We start from the raw sequence: 14,420 nt of genomic DNA on the forward strand, positions 1-14,420 counted from the left end.
ATAATAATCTATTATTTAAATAATTATTACAATGTTTACTGTAGCTGCATAGGTTAAATAAACGGCCACGCTTCATACTGATGTCTTTTTGTGTATTTATTTTCCTTTTATACTCTCTCTCTCTCTCTCTAAAACGTTAAACTTTAATAAACAGAAAGAACAACGTGACAACGTTAGCGCCATAAACCTAGTACAGAGTCCATCTTCTTCTGAAACCCATGAGTCCGTGACTGGGTTTTTATCTCTTTTGGCGCGTTTTCCCATAATTCCCTGGGATAGATATTTAAACAAACTCCTAACATAAAGCAATGACACAATATCTATTTTTAACAGCAGAACGTAAATCATTTTTAAACAAAGAATAAAATCATGAATTAAACAATTCATGTAAATACATATTTAAATCTCTAATGTCCAGACTGTCTCTGAGACAGTTACACTCCCACCAGTTACTATAATTTATGATACATTCAAATAAATCTTGTAACTTCTTAATCAATTATGAACACATGTAAGACCTTTAACTCATAGCCTTCTTGATTCTCACTATAGCTGTATGGGGGTTTTAAATGAACTACAGACAAACATCTCATTTGCTTTCTATGAGTACAACTAATTTATGAATGGGACGTGCAAGTATTGATGAATTAGTAAGCCTTTGACCCCTTTTGTCTAAACTCCTATTTCCTATTTGCACTGAGGCCTTCCTTACCAGGCCATCTTTGCCTTTGCATACTTCAGTTACTCTGCCGAGTCTCCACTCACAGCGAGGAATTCCTTCCTCTTTCACTATGACTACATCTCCAGGTTTTACATTTCTCCTAGGAGAATGCCAACGCTGTCTGAGTGCAATGTTTGCCAAATACTCTTTCCTCCATCTCCCCCAAAACTGTTCAGCTAGGTACTGGACTTTGCGCCATCTTTTCTTGGCGTACAGGTCTTCTGCTACAAATATTCCTGGAGGAGGAAGTGGAACTGTGGCCTTCATGGTAAGTAAATGGTTTGGGGTAAGTGGATCTAGAGCGTTGGGATCGTTTATGCTATCAGTATTAAGTGGGCGGCTATTTACTATTGACATTGCTTCGTAAAGGAATGTTCTCAAAGAAAAGTCGTTCAAACGGCCATTACTCTGTGAAAGAACAGAGCTTAGGATGCTTCTTACTGTCCTAATTTGCCGTTCCCATACTCCTCCCATGTGACTGGCATTTGGCACATTCATTATGAATTCACACTGCTTTTGAGCCAGGTATGTAGCTAGTCGCTCCTGGTCTACTTCCAGCAGAGCCTTTGCTAGTTCATTTTTTGCTCCAACAAAATTTGTCCCCTGATCAGATAAGATTTGTCTTACTGTTCCACGAATACCAATAACACATCGCAGGGCATTTATGAAAGAGTCTGTTGTCAAGTCCTCTAACATCTCTAAATGTATTGCTCTTGATGACAGACAAGTGAAAATGAGGCCATATCTCTTATGCTCTTTACGACCTTGTTTAACATGAAATGGACCAAAACAGTCCATTCCACAGTAAGAGAATGGTGGAGACGGTTCAACACGATGATCGGGTAGATCTGCCATCTTTTGTGTTTCTGTTGGTCTGCGAGCTTTCCTACATGTGACACATTGTTTGATGTAGCTTGCCACAACTTTGCTGCCACTGACAATCCAGTATCCATTAGCTCTGACTTCATTTAGAGTTAGTCCTCTGCCCTGGTGTTGTGTGTTTCCATGACAGTGATCCAAAATAAGGCGAGTAATCACTCCATCTCTTGGCAAAATGACTGGATGTTTCAGATCGAGAGGTAAAGAAGCGTTTTTTAGTCTCCCACCCACCCTTAGGACACCATCTTGCAACACTGGGTCAAGCTGATATAACGGATGGCTACATGATAGCTCGCCCTTGCTCAGTATTTCTATTTCCTCTTTGAAAGCCTGATTTTGTGCCAGATTTATGAGCGCCAGACTGGCCCTTCTTCTCTCTTCAACACTGACTGGGCCGGTCTCTTTGGTTCTTTTTGCTAAGCGCTTGATCCGAGCTACAACGTTTAAGGCAGTATGCCATTTTGAAAAGCGCTCAAGCATGACTAGAAAACTTTCTTTGTTCTTTACTTGTGTGTGTAAAACCTGTATCGTCCTTACTTCAGGGTCTCCCACCATGAGCTCTGGAGTTAACGTTGATGTGACTATCTCCCTTTCCCCCAGGAACTCTGGACCAGTAAGCCAGTTTGAGTTAATCAGTTCGGTCACACTGAGGCCTCTGGAGGCGTGATCAGCTGGATTTTGATCAGTGCTGACGTAGTACCACTGGGAGGGGTCAGTTAGTTCTCTGATTCTCTCTACTCTATTTGCTACAAAAACATGGAACCTACGGGCTTCGTTGTTAATGTAGCCCAAGACCACTTGGGAGTCGGTCCAGAAATATTCTTCGTCCACATGAAGCTCTAGCTCTTCTTTTAACATGCTGCTGACTATTGCGGAGACCACTGCAGCTGTCAATTCTAGCCTAGGTATTGTTACAATTTTCGTGGGTGAGACCCTAGCCTTACCTATGACTAAAGAGCAGTGCACTTTGTTCTCACCTACAACTCGGATATACGAGGCCTGGCCATAGCCATTGCAGCTCGCATCTGAAAAATGATGCAGTTCGGTTCTTTGGATCTTTCCAACATCAATAGGTGTGAAGCATCTTGGTATCTGAAGACTTGGCAGGTTTTCCAGATCCTTCAGCCAGTTTTCCCATCGTGGCACTAATTCTCTCGGCAGTGGTTCATCCCATCCCACTCCTTTCTGGCACATCTCCTGCAGTATTTTCTTCCCCAGCAGCAGAAAGGGGGCCAGAAAGCCCAGGGGGTCAAAAACTGAGGCTACAGTAGAGAGGATTCCCCGGCGTGTCGCTGGTTTTTCATCGAGGCTGACTTTAAAGGAGAAATTGTCACTGCTTACACTCCACCTTACTCCTAACACTGTCTGCATGGGAAGCTCTCCGAGGCTGAGATCCACATCCTGAACTCCACCTGCCCGTTCGCTTTCAGGGATTGACTCTAAGACTTCTCTGCTGTTTGAAATGAACTTATGGAGATGCAGTTTTCCCTTTTCACACAGGCTTTGTGCTTCTCTCACTAACTGGATGGCTGCATCCTCAGATTCCACACTGGCTAGGCCATCATCAACATAAAAGTTCTTCTTGATGAACTCGGCAGCTGCAGGATACTCCCTTTCATGCTGACTGGCAAGATATTTCAGTCCGTAATTTGCACAGCCAGGTGAAGAAGCAGCTCCAAAGAGGTGTACCTTCATTCGAAACTCTTTTGGCTCCGCGTTCGTATCCCCACCTTCCCACCAAAGGAAACGAAGGAAATCTCTGTCATCAGGGCTTACATGAAACCTATGAAACATCTTTTCAACATCACAGATAACTGCAACTGAATGTCTGCGGAACCTGCAGAGGACACCCGTCATTCCATTTGCTAGATCAGGTCCAGTCAGTAAGTGATCGTTCAACGCTGTGCTCTCGTACTTAGCAGAGCAGTCAAACACCACCCTTATTTTGTTTGGCTTCCTTGGGTGGTAAACCCCGTGATGTGGGACATACCACACATTTCCTGGCACAAGTTCGTCTTCAGCCCTTTCCGCATCGCCATCATTGAATAGGCCCTCCATGAATCGAATGTAGTCTTCTTTGAATTTTGAGTTTTTATCAAGTTTTCTTTTCAAGTGTTTCAGCCGCACCAGAGCTAGCCTCTTGTTTTCTGGCAGTTGTGGGCGTGTCTTAAAGGGCAATGGCATCTCCAGGTGCCCATCTGCGTTTTGATGAACCGTCCTGTTCAGCAACTGCATGAAGTGTATATCATCTTGTGATATGCTCTTTTCACGGTGGTTACTATCTCTGAAGTCAAACTCAAGGGCTTTGATTACGGTAGCTGGTGTCAATGGTGGAAGTTCTTTGACTGCTATGCGGTGACACAGGCCAGTTACCTCGGTTGACCTTGCACCTCGAGATGAGTTTCCGACAATACTCCAGCCCAGGTCGGTTTTGATGGCATATGGTTCATCGTCTCTTCCAGTAATTACTGAGCGTGGAGCTAATGCTCTGGAACAATCATAGCCTATGAGAAGTCCCACCTTGCAGTCCATTAATTCTGGTATTTCCTGTGCCATTCCTTTCAGGTGATTCCACCTCTCAGCAGTTTTTGGTGTGGGAATGTGGGAGCGCTCAAGGGGAATGAAATCTGTAGTATATGCAGGCGGCAAGTTGATCCAATCTTTGGATGATAGCCCTCTTACTCTAAGACTGCTAACTCTTGCACTCTGAATAATGGAGTCTTTTCCCATCATAGTGTTCAGCTTTAACTTTACTGGCTCTGAGCTTGCTCCTAGCATTTGGCACACCTCTTGATCTACAAAGGTGTTACTACTCTGAGTGTCAAGTAAAGCATATGCAAGTCTCTCTGTTTCAGGAGTCTTCGTTGAAGAAATCCAGACGGGCACTATCATAGATGTGCTCCCACCATCACCTCTATCTGCACAGCAAGACAGGGAAGATGTTTTCTCCTCAACCTGCCAAACATTTGGAACTCTATCTGCTGGTGGACGGTCTTCATGTAGTGCCGTTGGATGATGTTTCTTACATATTTTACAGGTAGCCTTTTGTTTGCAGTCTTTCGAGCTATGCCCTTTTCTAAGGCAGCCAAAGCAGAGATTGTTGTCAAATATGACCTGTCTCTTGTCCTCTGCAGGCTTACTGGCAAACGTCTGGCATTTGTGGATGGAATGACCTTCACCACAGCATGTGCATTTGATTGAGTAGGAGGATGTGTTTGACACATTGTTTTCATTAAAGCTGTTCTTTTGGGCACTATCTGTTGCATTGATGTCTGTGATAAATGCATTAGCTTGTGAACGCTTAATATCTCGAGAGGGCCTTTCTTCCACATGTTTTAAAGCATTAAGTGATGTCATGGGGTTACAGGCAATTTCTGCTTCCTGCACCATGAACTCAGCGAATTCTTTAAATGTAGGATATTCTTCTCTTTGTTGTAGTTGCTTTGTTACATGACGATTCCAACGAGATGTAATCCAATCTGGAAGCTTTTGAAGCATTTTCTGATTTGCCTCGCAATCGTTCAGCACCTGCAATCCCTTCACATGTGGCATGGCTTTGCTGCATGCTGACAAGAAGTCACTGAACTGTCTTAGCTTTCCTGAATCTCTGGGGCCTATGTTTGGCCAGTTATTTAGCTTTTCTCTAAATGCACGCTGAATTACAAAGGGATGACCGTAGCGAGCTTGCAGTGTCTCCCAGGCTTGGTCATAAGCTTCGTCATCCTTTCTAAAGAAGGTTCCTTCTAACACAGAACGTGCCTCACCACCAATGTACTTTTGCAGATAAAATAATTTGTCTGCTGCGTTAGTGCATCGTCGCTCTATCAATGTTTTAAAGCTTGTACTCCACTCTAAGAAATGAAGTGGATCCCCTGAGAAAATTGAGGGCTCGGGAGCAGGAAGTCTAGTGAGGACCATTGAATCGTGTAGGGCTTGTACTAACAGTGTTTCATATTTAACAGTGTTCGTTTGTTCAACGTTATTATTGCACGCTTGCTCTCTCTTTATTTTTTCAGGTGGTACTAAAGGACCGGTAGGTGTCTCAACCTGCCCTACTCTACCTCTGTCATGAGTTTCGCTCCCTTCAGCTTCAGAGTACACTCTAAGTTTAGCAGCCATTACTTGCAGATCTCTCTGATTTTCCAGTCTTTTAAGTTCTTGTTTTTGAGCAGCTATTGCATCCTCCATTTGTACTTCTGCTTCTTTTGCGGCTAACTGCGCAGCATACTCTGCTCTTTTGACGGTGATGCTCTGCCGCTCTGATGAACAGCTTGACTTAAGGCTAGGGGCTGTACGCTCGATCAAGGATGCCTCAAATATAGACTGTGCATACTCTCTATCAAGCACCATGTGAAGTCTAGCATTTTCTCCCTTTTCATTGAACTCTTCTTGACCCACTTCACTCATACGCACTTTCAATAGACCCATCAAATCTACTGTTACTGCTACACAAGAATCAATCTTTCTTCGAATCTGATGAGGAGGTGCTAATTGCAATCGTATGTTTTCATATGCATCTTTAACTTGATTTTCAAGTCCCTCTACCGCATCCATCATGTCGGCTAACTCGTCTTCAGTGCAATCATTTTTAAGTTTGTCACGTGTAGTTCTAACTTCCCTTTTCCAGCATTCATATAGCTTGGTGAATTTGTGCTCTCTTTGACCTATTTCTTGTTCCTTTAGTTCTAGCATTTTGGGGGTTGATTTTCTTTCCCTACTAGATTTTCTTTGCTCTGGGCCAACTGTTATTGAAGTGGCATCAGGTTGTAAACACTGTTCACTCTTGAGAGGATCTTCTAATTTATCGACTTCTGACTTTTCTCCATGAACTGACATTTTAACTTAAGATATCTATTTTAAACTTGTATAGGGTACACTCAAAATATCTTAATGAACTAAATAAATGCTTAACTTTAAATCAAAATGCAATACCACTTTAAACAAAATGCAAAATAATGTAGGAACAATCATTAGGCTGTTAATGTCTCTGGTAATATCAACTGATATATCAATCAAGTCCACTCTAATTTACAAATGTTCATACGTGACGTTCTCAAACTTCAGGTCAGCACAGTCAAACCTGATGTAGTCCGTTGTAGCCTACGCCGAAGATCAGTCAGAAAGACCTTGTAGACTAGACAGGCATTGCTTGGCTTACTGCGGCGAGGTGGGATGAAGTCGTGCTGTTTGCGAACGTCGTTCTCAGCTGGCCGAGCCGAATCATATCCTTGCTCCTGGTGCAGGGTAGCTGCTTGCGAACGGTGCTCTCTGCTGGCCGAGCCGTGAAACTGGTGCGCTGCTTGCGAACGTTGCTCTCTGCTCCTCGAGCCGTCAAACAGCCGCGACGTCTGTGGACGCCGCTCCCCGCTCGTCGAGTCGTGAAACCGGTGTGCTGCTTGCGAACGTTGCTCTCTGGCACGCGCGCCGGTCCTCTGCGAACGTGTCCCGTGTCCTTGCTCTCTGTCCAAGAGCCAACAGCAGGCTAGGTCAACTCTGGAGCCGTGGTGTGGATGTTAGCCGGTTGTCAGCTATGTCGAAGCTCTCCTCCTTCTCCGATAGTGGACCACTCTCTCAACGTCTCTTACGCGCTTTTATTCTGGTCCACTTGTTGTTGGCTTCGAACTGAGAGCTAGGCTAACTCTTTCTACCTAGCCTAGGCCTACTTAGCCACATTGGCGGGTCGTTGTCACTGTAGCTGCATAGGTTAAATAAACGGCCACGCTTCATACTGATGTCTTTTTGTGTATTTATTTTCCTTTTATACTCTCTCTCTCTCTCTCTAAAACGTTAAACTTTAATAAACAGAAAGAACAACGTGACAACGTTAGCGCCATAAACCTAGTACAGAGTCCATCTTCTTCTGAAACCCATGAGTCCGTGACTGGGTTTTTATCTCTTTTGGCGCGTTTTCCCATAATTCCCTGGGATAGATATTTAAACAAACTCCTAACATAAAGCAATGACACAATATCTATTTTTAACAGCAGAACGTAAATCATTTTTAAACAAAGAATAAAATCATGAATTAAACAATTCATGTAAATACATATTTAAATCTCTAATGTCCAGACTGTCTCTGAGACAGTTACATTTACTATTACAAGTATATTTGTGAATTTCTGTATTAGATTACGGCATTTTAACTATCTTCACATTGCCATCATTGGAAAGATAATAATTAATATAATATAATAATATAATTATACTCATCCTCATCCGCTTATCCGGGGTCGGGTCGCGGGGGGAGCAGCTCAAGCAGGGGGCCCCAGACTTCCCTTTCCCGGGCCACATTGACCAGCTCTGACGGGGGGATCCCGAGGCGTTCCCAGGCCAGTGTTGAGACATAATCTCTCCACCTAGTCCTGGGTCTTCCCCGAGGTCTCCTCCCCACTGGACGTGCCTGAAACACCTCCCAAGGAAGGCGCCCAGTGGGCATCCTTACCAGATGCCCGAACCACCTCAGCTGACTCCTTTCTAAGTAAAGGAGCAGCGGCTCTAATCCGAGTTCCTCACGGATGGCTGAGCTTCTCACCCTATCCCTAAGGGAGACGCCAGCCACCCTTCTGAGAAAACTCATCTCGGCCGCTTGTACCCGCGATCTCGTCCTTTCGGTCATCACCCAGCCCTCATGACCATAGGTGAGGATAGGAACGAAGATCGACCGGTAGATCGAGAGCTTTGCCTTGCGGCTCAGCTCTCTTTTCGTTACAACGGTGCGGTAAAGCGAACGCAATACCGCCCCCGCTGCTCCGATTCTCCGGCCAATCTCACGCTCCATAGTACCCTCACTCGCGAACAAGACCCCGAGGTACTTGAACTCCTTCACTTGGGCTAAGGACTCATTTCCTACCCGGAGTAAGCAATCCACCGGTTTCCTGCTAAGAGTCATGGCCTCAGATTTAGCGGTGCTGATCCTCATCCCAGCCGCTTCACACTCGGCCGCCAGCCGATCCAGTGAGTGCTGAAGGTCACAGGCCGATGATCCAATGAGGACCACATCATCTGCAAAAAGCAGTGACGAGATCCTCAGACCACCGAACTGCAACCCCTCCCCACCACGACTACGCCTCGATATCCTGTCCATGTATATCACAAACAGGATTGGTGACAAGGCGCAGCCCTGGCGGAGACCAGCACCCACTGAGAACGAAACTGACTGGCTGCCGAGAACACGAACACAGCTCTCGCTTTGGGAGTACAAAGATTGGATGGCCCTGAGGATAGACCCCCTTACCCCATACTCCCGCAGCACCTCCCACAGTTTCTCCCGGGGGACCCGGTCATACGCCTTCTCCAGATCCACAAAACACATGTAGACCGGATGGGCATACTCCCAGGCCCCCTCCAGGATCCTTGCGAGAGTGAAGAGCTGGTCTGTAGTTCCACGTCCGGGGCAAAAACCGCATTGTTCCTCTTCAATCTGAGGTTCGACGATCGGCCGAACCCTCCTTTCCAGCACCTTGGAGTAGACTTTACCAGGGAGGCTGAGAAGTGTGATACCCCGGTAATTGGCACACACTCTCTGGTCCCCCCCTTTGAACAGGGGAACCACCACCCCGGTTTGCCACTCCTTTGGCACTGTACCCGACTCCCACGCGATGTTGAATAGGCGTGTCAACCATGACAGCCCCTCAACACCCAGAGCCTTTAGCATTTCTGGCTGGATCTCATCAATCCCTGGGGCTTTGCCACTGCGGAGATGTTTGACTACCTCAGTGACCTCCACCAGGGAAATTGACGACGAAACACCATCAACCTCGAGCTCTGCCTCCAACATAGAGGGCGTGTTATTCGGATTCAGGAGTTCCTCAAAGTGTTCCTTCCAACGTCCGACGACCTCCTCAGTTGAGGTCAACAGAGTCCCATCCTTACTGTACACAGCTTGGATGGTTCCCCGTTTCCCCCTCCTGAGGTGCCGGATAGTCTTCCAGAAACACTTTGGTGCCGACCGAAAGTCCTTCTCCATGGCCTCTCCGAACTTCTCCCACACCCGCTGCTTAGCCTCCGACACGGCAGCAGCTGCAGCCCTTCGAGCCTGTCGGTACCCTGCAACCGAGTCAGGAGTCCTCCAGGATATCATATCCCGGAAGGCCTCCTTCTTCAGTCGGACGGCTTCCCTGACCACCGGTGTCCATCACGGTGTCCGAGGGTTACCGCCCCTTGAGGAGCCTAAGACCCTGAGGCCACAGCTAGCCACCGCAGCTTCAGCAATGGAGGCTTTGAACACCGCCCACTCCGGCTCAATGCCCCCAACCTCCACAGGAATGCCAGAAAAGCTCCGCCGGAGGTGTGAGTTGAAGATACCTAGGACGTGGGCCTCCTCCAGACGTTCCCAGTTCACCCGCACTACTCGTTTGGGCTTACCAGGTCTATCCGGAAATTTCCCCCATTCCCTGATCCAACTCACAACCAGATGGTGGTCGGTTGACAGTTCCGCCCCTCTCTTTACCCGAGTGTCCAAAACATGCGGCCTCAGATCAGATGACACGATCACGAAATCGATCATCGATCTTCGGCCTAGGGTACTCTGGTACCAGGTACACTTATGAGCACCCTTATGTTCGAACATGGTGTTTGTTATGGATAATCCATGACTAGCACAGAAGTCCAATAACAAACGACCGCTCGGGTTTAGATCAGGGAGGCCGTTCCTCCCCACCACGCCTCTCCAGGTGTCTCCATCGTTGCCCACGTGGGCGTTGAAGTCTCCCAGCAGAACTACGGAGTCCCCTACTGGAGCCCCATACAGGACTCCATTCAGGGTCTCCAAGAAGGCCGAGTACTCTGAGCTGCTGTTTGGTGCATACGCACAAACAACAGTCAGAGTTTTCCCCCCTACAACCCTTAGGCGCAGGGAGGCGACCCTCTCGTCTACCGGGGTAAACTCCAACACCGCGGCGCTCAGCCGGGGATTTATGAGTATCCCCACACCCGCCCGGCGCCTCACGCCCTCGGCAACTCCGGAGAAGAATAGAGTCCAACCCTTATCCAGGCGTACAGTACCAGAGCTGAGACTGTGCGTGGAGATAAGCCCCACCAGATCTAACTGATAGCGCTCCACCTCCCTCACAAGCTCCGGTTCCTTTCCCCACAGCGAGGTGACGTTCCACGTCCCCAGAGCCAGCTTCTGCCGCCCGGGTCTGGTCCGTCGAGACCCCTGACCTTCGCTGCCACCCATGTGGCTGCGCACCCCACCCCAACGGGTCTTCCCACAGGTGGTGGGCCCATGGGATGAAGAGAGGGGGGGTGCCACGTAGTTTGTTCGGGCTATGCCCGACCGGGCTCCGTGGCAAACCCGGCCACCAGGCGCTCGCCATCGAGCCCTCCGTCTGGGCCTGGCTCCAGACGGGGGCCCCGGGCTTCCTCCGGGCCGGGTCACATCTCCTCTTTTTTCGTAATAATATATAATATAATATATAATAATAATAATATAATTATTGAATTTCATAACAATATATTGATAGCAATGATAATAATTATATTATTGTGTGTCTGCGTGTGTATACGGGTGTGTGCACGTGCATGACGATTCTCCAAGAACGTTGACAAGTTAAAAATAAAATAACTTTGAGTGTTAATATAATATTTTGGATTAAAAGTAGACTTAAAGTACACATCGGATTCCTTCCTAACTGAAGTTTAATGTTTGGTTCTGATAATAGACTTCGTTTTAACAGTTGAACCCAGAATACATGTTCTTATATTCGTTTAAATACTCACAGTAAAAGCTGAACCATGTTGTGGATTAATTGAACTCATTAGAGAGGATACTCAAATGCTTTTCAACCAAATGAGGGACTCGAAGCATCGTATCTTCAGGGACCATGAACCAAACATTTTGGAAGAATAGTTTTGAACAGTAAAAACTTGAGTCAGTCTTACCTGAGGACACACCGTGACCAAAGACCAACAGCAGCAGCCCCGTTAGCGCCTTCATATCGATGTATTCAGAAGAACAGCTCGATGAGATTATCCACAGAGACGTGACTCAGAGTCCAGCATCAGACGCACTGACCAGGAAACATGCGGACAAGAGGAGAACTTCAAAGTGAAACTAACTCTTACACACACACACACACACACACAAACACACACGCGCGCGCAGGGACGTGCACAGGGGGATTGCTCAGGTTGCAACAGCCCATATGCCCTCCTCGACTCATGTTGCCCTTCCGAGGAACAAATAAAAATTTAAATCGTAGAATTTCATGTATGCCTAGCTAAAAAAAAACTACCATTCGAAACATTTCATCAGGTAAAAATAGCCTCATTCACTTCCATTCGGGCACCGAGAGTGAAGGTCAGTAGGGGGAGGGCAAACTCTGTTTACGTAGCTGCAGCGCTGCACGCGAACGGCACCTGCCTGCATGATATGCCTGCCTAATGCCTAGACCAGGGCTATTCAACCTCCTTATCAAGTGGGCCGAAAAGGAAAACCACTGGGGGTTCATGGGCCACACAGAGTAAAACTACGTGAATGAATCGCTACAAATAAATCGTACTTAAAGTAGTGTTAACTTAATATATATAGTACTACTACATGGAATAAACTTGTCAGACGCATTCCTTCATTCTTCACTTTTAACCGTATCATTATAAAATATTTTGTTCTCACATATTTTGGACACGTATTTAGAATTAAACAATGTTGTTTGAATCATCACAAAACTGTACATGAGACATTTTGAGTCAGTGAGAAAGATCGCACTGCCTTGTTTACCTAGTTTGGCTCATCCTGAGACACTCATGCAGCTTCTCATAGGTCATGGAGCAACGTGCCCTTGTTCTGATGGCATTCATATGAGAAAAGCTAGACTCACACGCATCGGTTGAGCCAACATTGTCGGAATAAGTGATGCCAGTTCCTGATTGTGGGGTACTGATACTGGCTAGTATCATCGGATACACACAGAAACCTGGTTGGCATGCAACTATGTTTCTCCTTTATTTTATTTATTTTTTGCATGCAACCTCTTGCGGGCCAGAAAAAAATTGAGAGGGGCCGGCCCACGGGCCGCTAGTTGAATATGCCTGGCCTAGACCAAAGAGATTGTCGTTGTTGTCTGTTGAGACGACTGCCTTTTATGAAATTAATTAAAATCTTCATAAATCCAGGCTCAGTTTGTCAAGTAACATTTTAGCCAAAGGAATCAGAAAGCCAGCTAGCTTGCAGACAAGCAGATCATTATCTCATAGGCTGCTATTTTTTTGGTAGGAAAACTAAACTACATGTCTGCTGATAGTTAGTTTCTAAAATTTCGTTTTAGCAAGAAGAATGAATTATTGAAGTAATGCATCACATGAATTCTTTCTTTCAAATTGGTTAAATGCCTAAATCGTATATGGGTTTTGTTTGTTATTGTTAAGTGAAGCCGTAATACCCACTGAAAAGAGGCGGATTCAGGAGAGAGAGCGAGAGCGAGAGCGAGAGCGAGAGAGAGAGAGCGAGAGCGAGAGCGAGAGCGAGAGAGAGAGAGAGAGAGTAGGAGAGAGAGAGCGAGAGCGAGAGAGAGAGAGCGAGAGCGAGAGCGAGAGCGAGAGCGAGAGCGAGAGAGAGAGAGAGAGAGAGCGAGAGCGAGAGAGAGAGAGAGCGAGAGAGAACCAGGAAGCAGCCAAGGGGAGTCACTGCAGGGTTGGCTACGACCAGCAGGTGAGACTGAGACGTTACATTGTGATAAAGATGAAACAAGTGTAGGCTAATTGATTAATTAATCAGACTCATATTTTAGCCTACTAATAGACATTTTTTATAATTACATTCAATTTAAATAAGCAACAAGTCTCCAGGCATGGGGACAATGTGGACCAGGAGGCACATAGGGCTGGTAGGCCTAAGTGCTGATCACCATATGAGATGAGAGGACCATGCTATAGGTACAGGGGGACCGCCTTCCATTCAGACAAAACGCCAGTCCGTCATTGACGTCTAGTTGTCGTAGTGGCGGCACTTCAATTGTTTTCAAATGTCCCACCCTTACTGTACGTCCACACCATGAAGTTTTGCTGCGAATATTTCTGTTCGCTTTGGTCGCTCAAGTCGCTCATGACGTACAATTCAATTTTGCAGACGCATTTAAAGGAGCCGTATGCATTTAGTACAGACAGCCATATCAAAGAGTGAACTCCCAAACACTTTGGCCATATTGCCGAGACGGTTTTGCTTGTTGGATAAAGTGCTTCGACAGCAAGTAGGACAGTGATTCCCCTCCAATATATACATAAAGAAAACTCCTAAAGTGTAATTACAACCGAGAACAAAAAAACGTTGCGTGTTGTAGTGGGCTAGTTAAAATATGTTTCACTGATCTGCAAATCATGATGTGCACTCATTCGTCAAACATAACTATGATTGAGAGCAGGGTGAATCCCCACAATCCAAACCCAAACTCCAGGCAGGTTGTCAGCCCAACATCTAACCCAGAGTGCCCTCCATTTAAATAAATAAATGTCAGTTAAGTTACTATCTTCTGGTGAATAAGGGAACAAAAGGGTGATTTAGCTCACGGCTCACTGATGAAAGCCCTTACATTTGCAATAATATAAATGAGTCTCTTACCCCAAATGCGTAAGAGATTGCAAAAATTGCAAAGCAAACAATTTCTGTTCCCTCTTTCTTCATTTGTCACGTGAAGTCGTTCCCCATTTGGTAATTCTTTCCCATTATTGACAGATTTGTTCTCAATCATCATCAACCTGTTGATTCTGTGTCCCCATACAGGAAATAGGTGGAATCAAGATGCTTATTATATTTAATTAATGTATTTGTTTATTTCCTTGTTCTCAAATTCCCAGTTGATTGTTTTACACTTCACAAAGACCA

General features: G+C 46.0%; 2 protein-coding genes across 4 annotated transcripts in view; both read right to left on the reverse strand.

Moving 5' to 3' along the window:
* LOC130375627 (major histocompatibility complex class I-related gene protein-like) overlaps positions 1 to 11,643 on the reverse strand; it is a 15,865-nt gene extending 4,222 nt beyond the window's left edge. The window contains exon 1 of the mRNA XM_056582668.1: positions 11,483 to 11,643. Within this exon, the coding sequence (XP_056438643.1) occupies positions 11,483 to 11,537 (55 nt within the window). The 5' untranslated portion in view covers positions 11,538 to 11,643. The remainder of the gene's footprint in view (positions 1 to 11,482) is intronic.
* The window catches only part of LOC130375614 (H-2 class I histocompatibility antigen, Q9 alpha chain-like), a 43,759-nt gene that overhangs the window by 8,237 nt on the left and 21,102 nt on the right, over positions 1 to 14,420 (reverse strand). The window lies entirely within an intron of this gene.

This window comes from Gadus chalcogrammus, chromosome 22 (genome assembly GCF_026213295.1).
Source record: "Gadus chalcogrammus isolate NIFS_2021 chromosome 22, NIFS_Gcha_1.0, whole genome shotgun sequence".
Lineage (NCBI taxonomy): Eukaryota > Metazoa > Chordata > Actinopteri > Gadiformes > Gadidae > Gadus > Gadus chalcogrammus.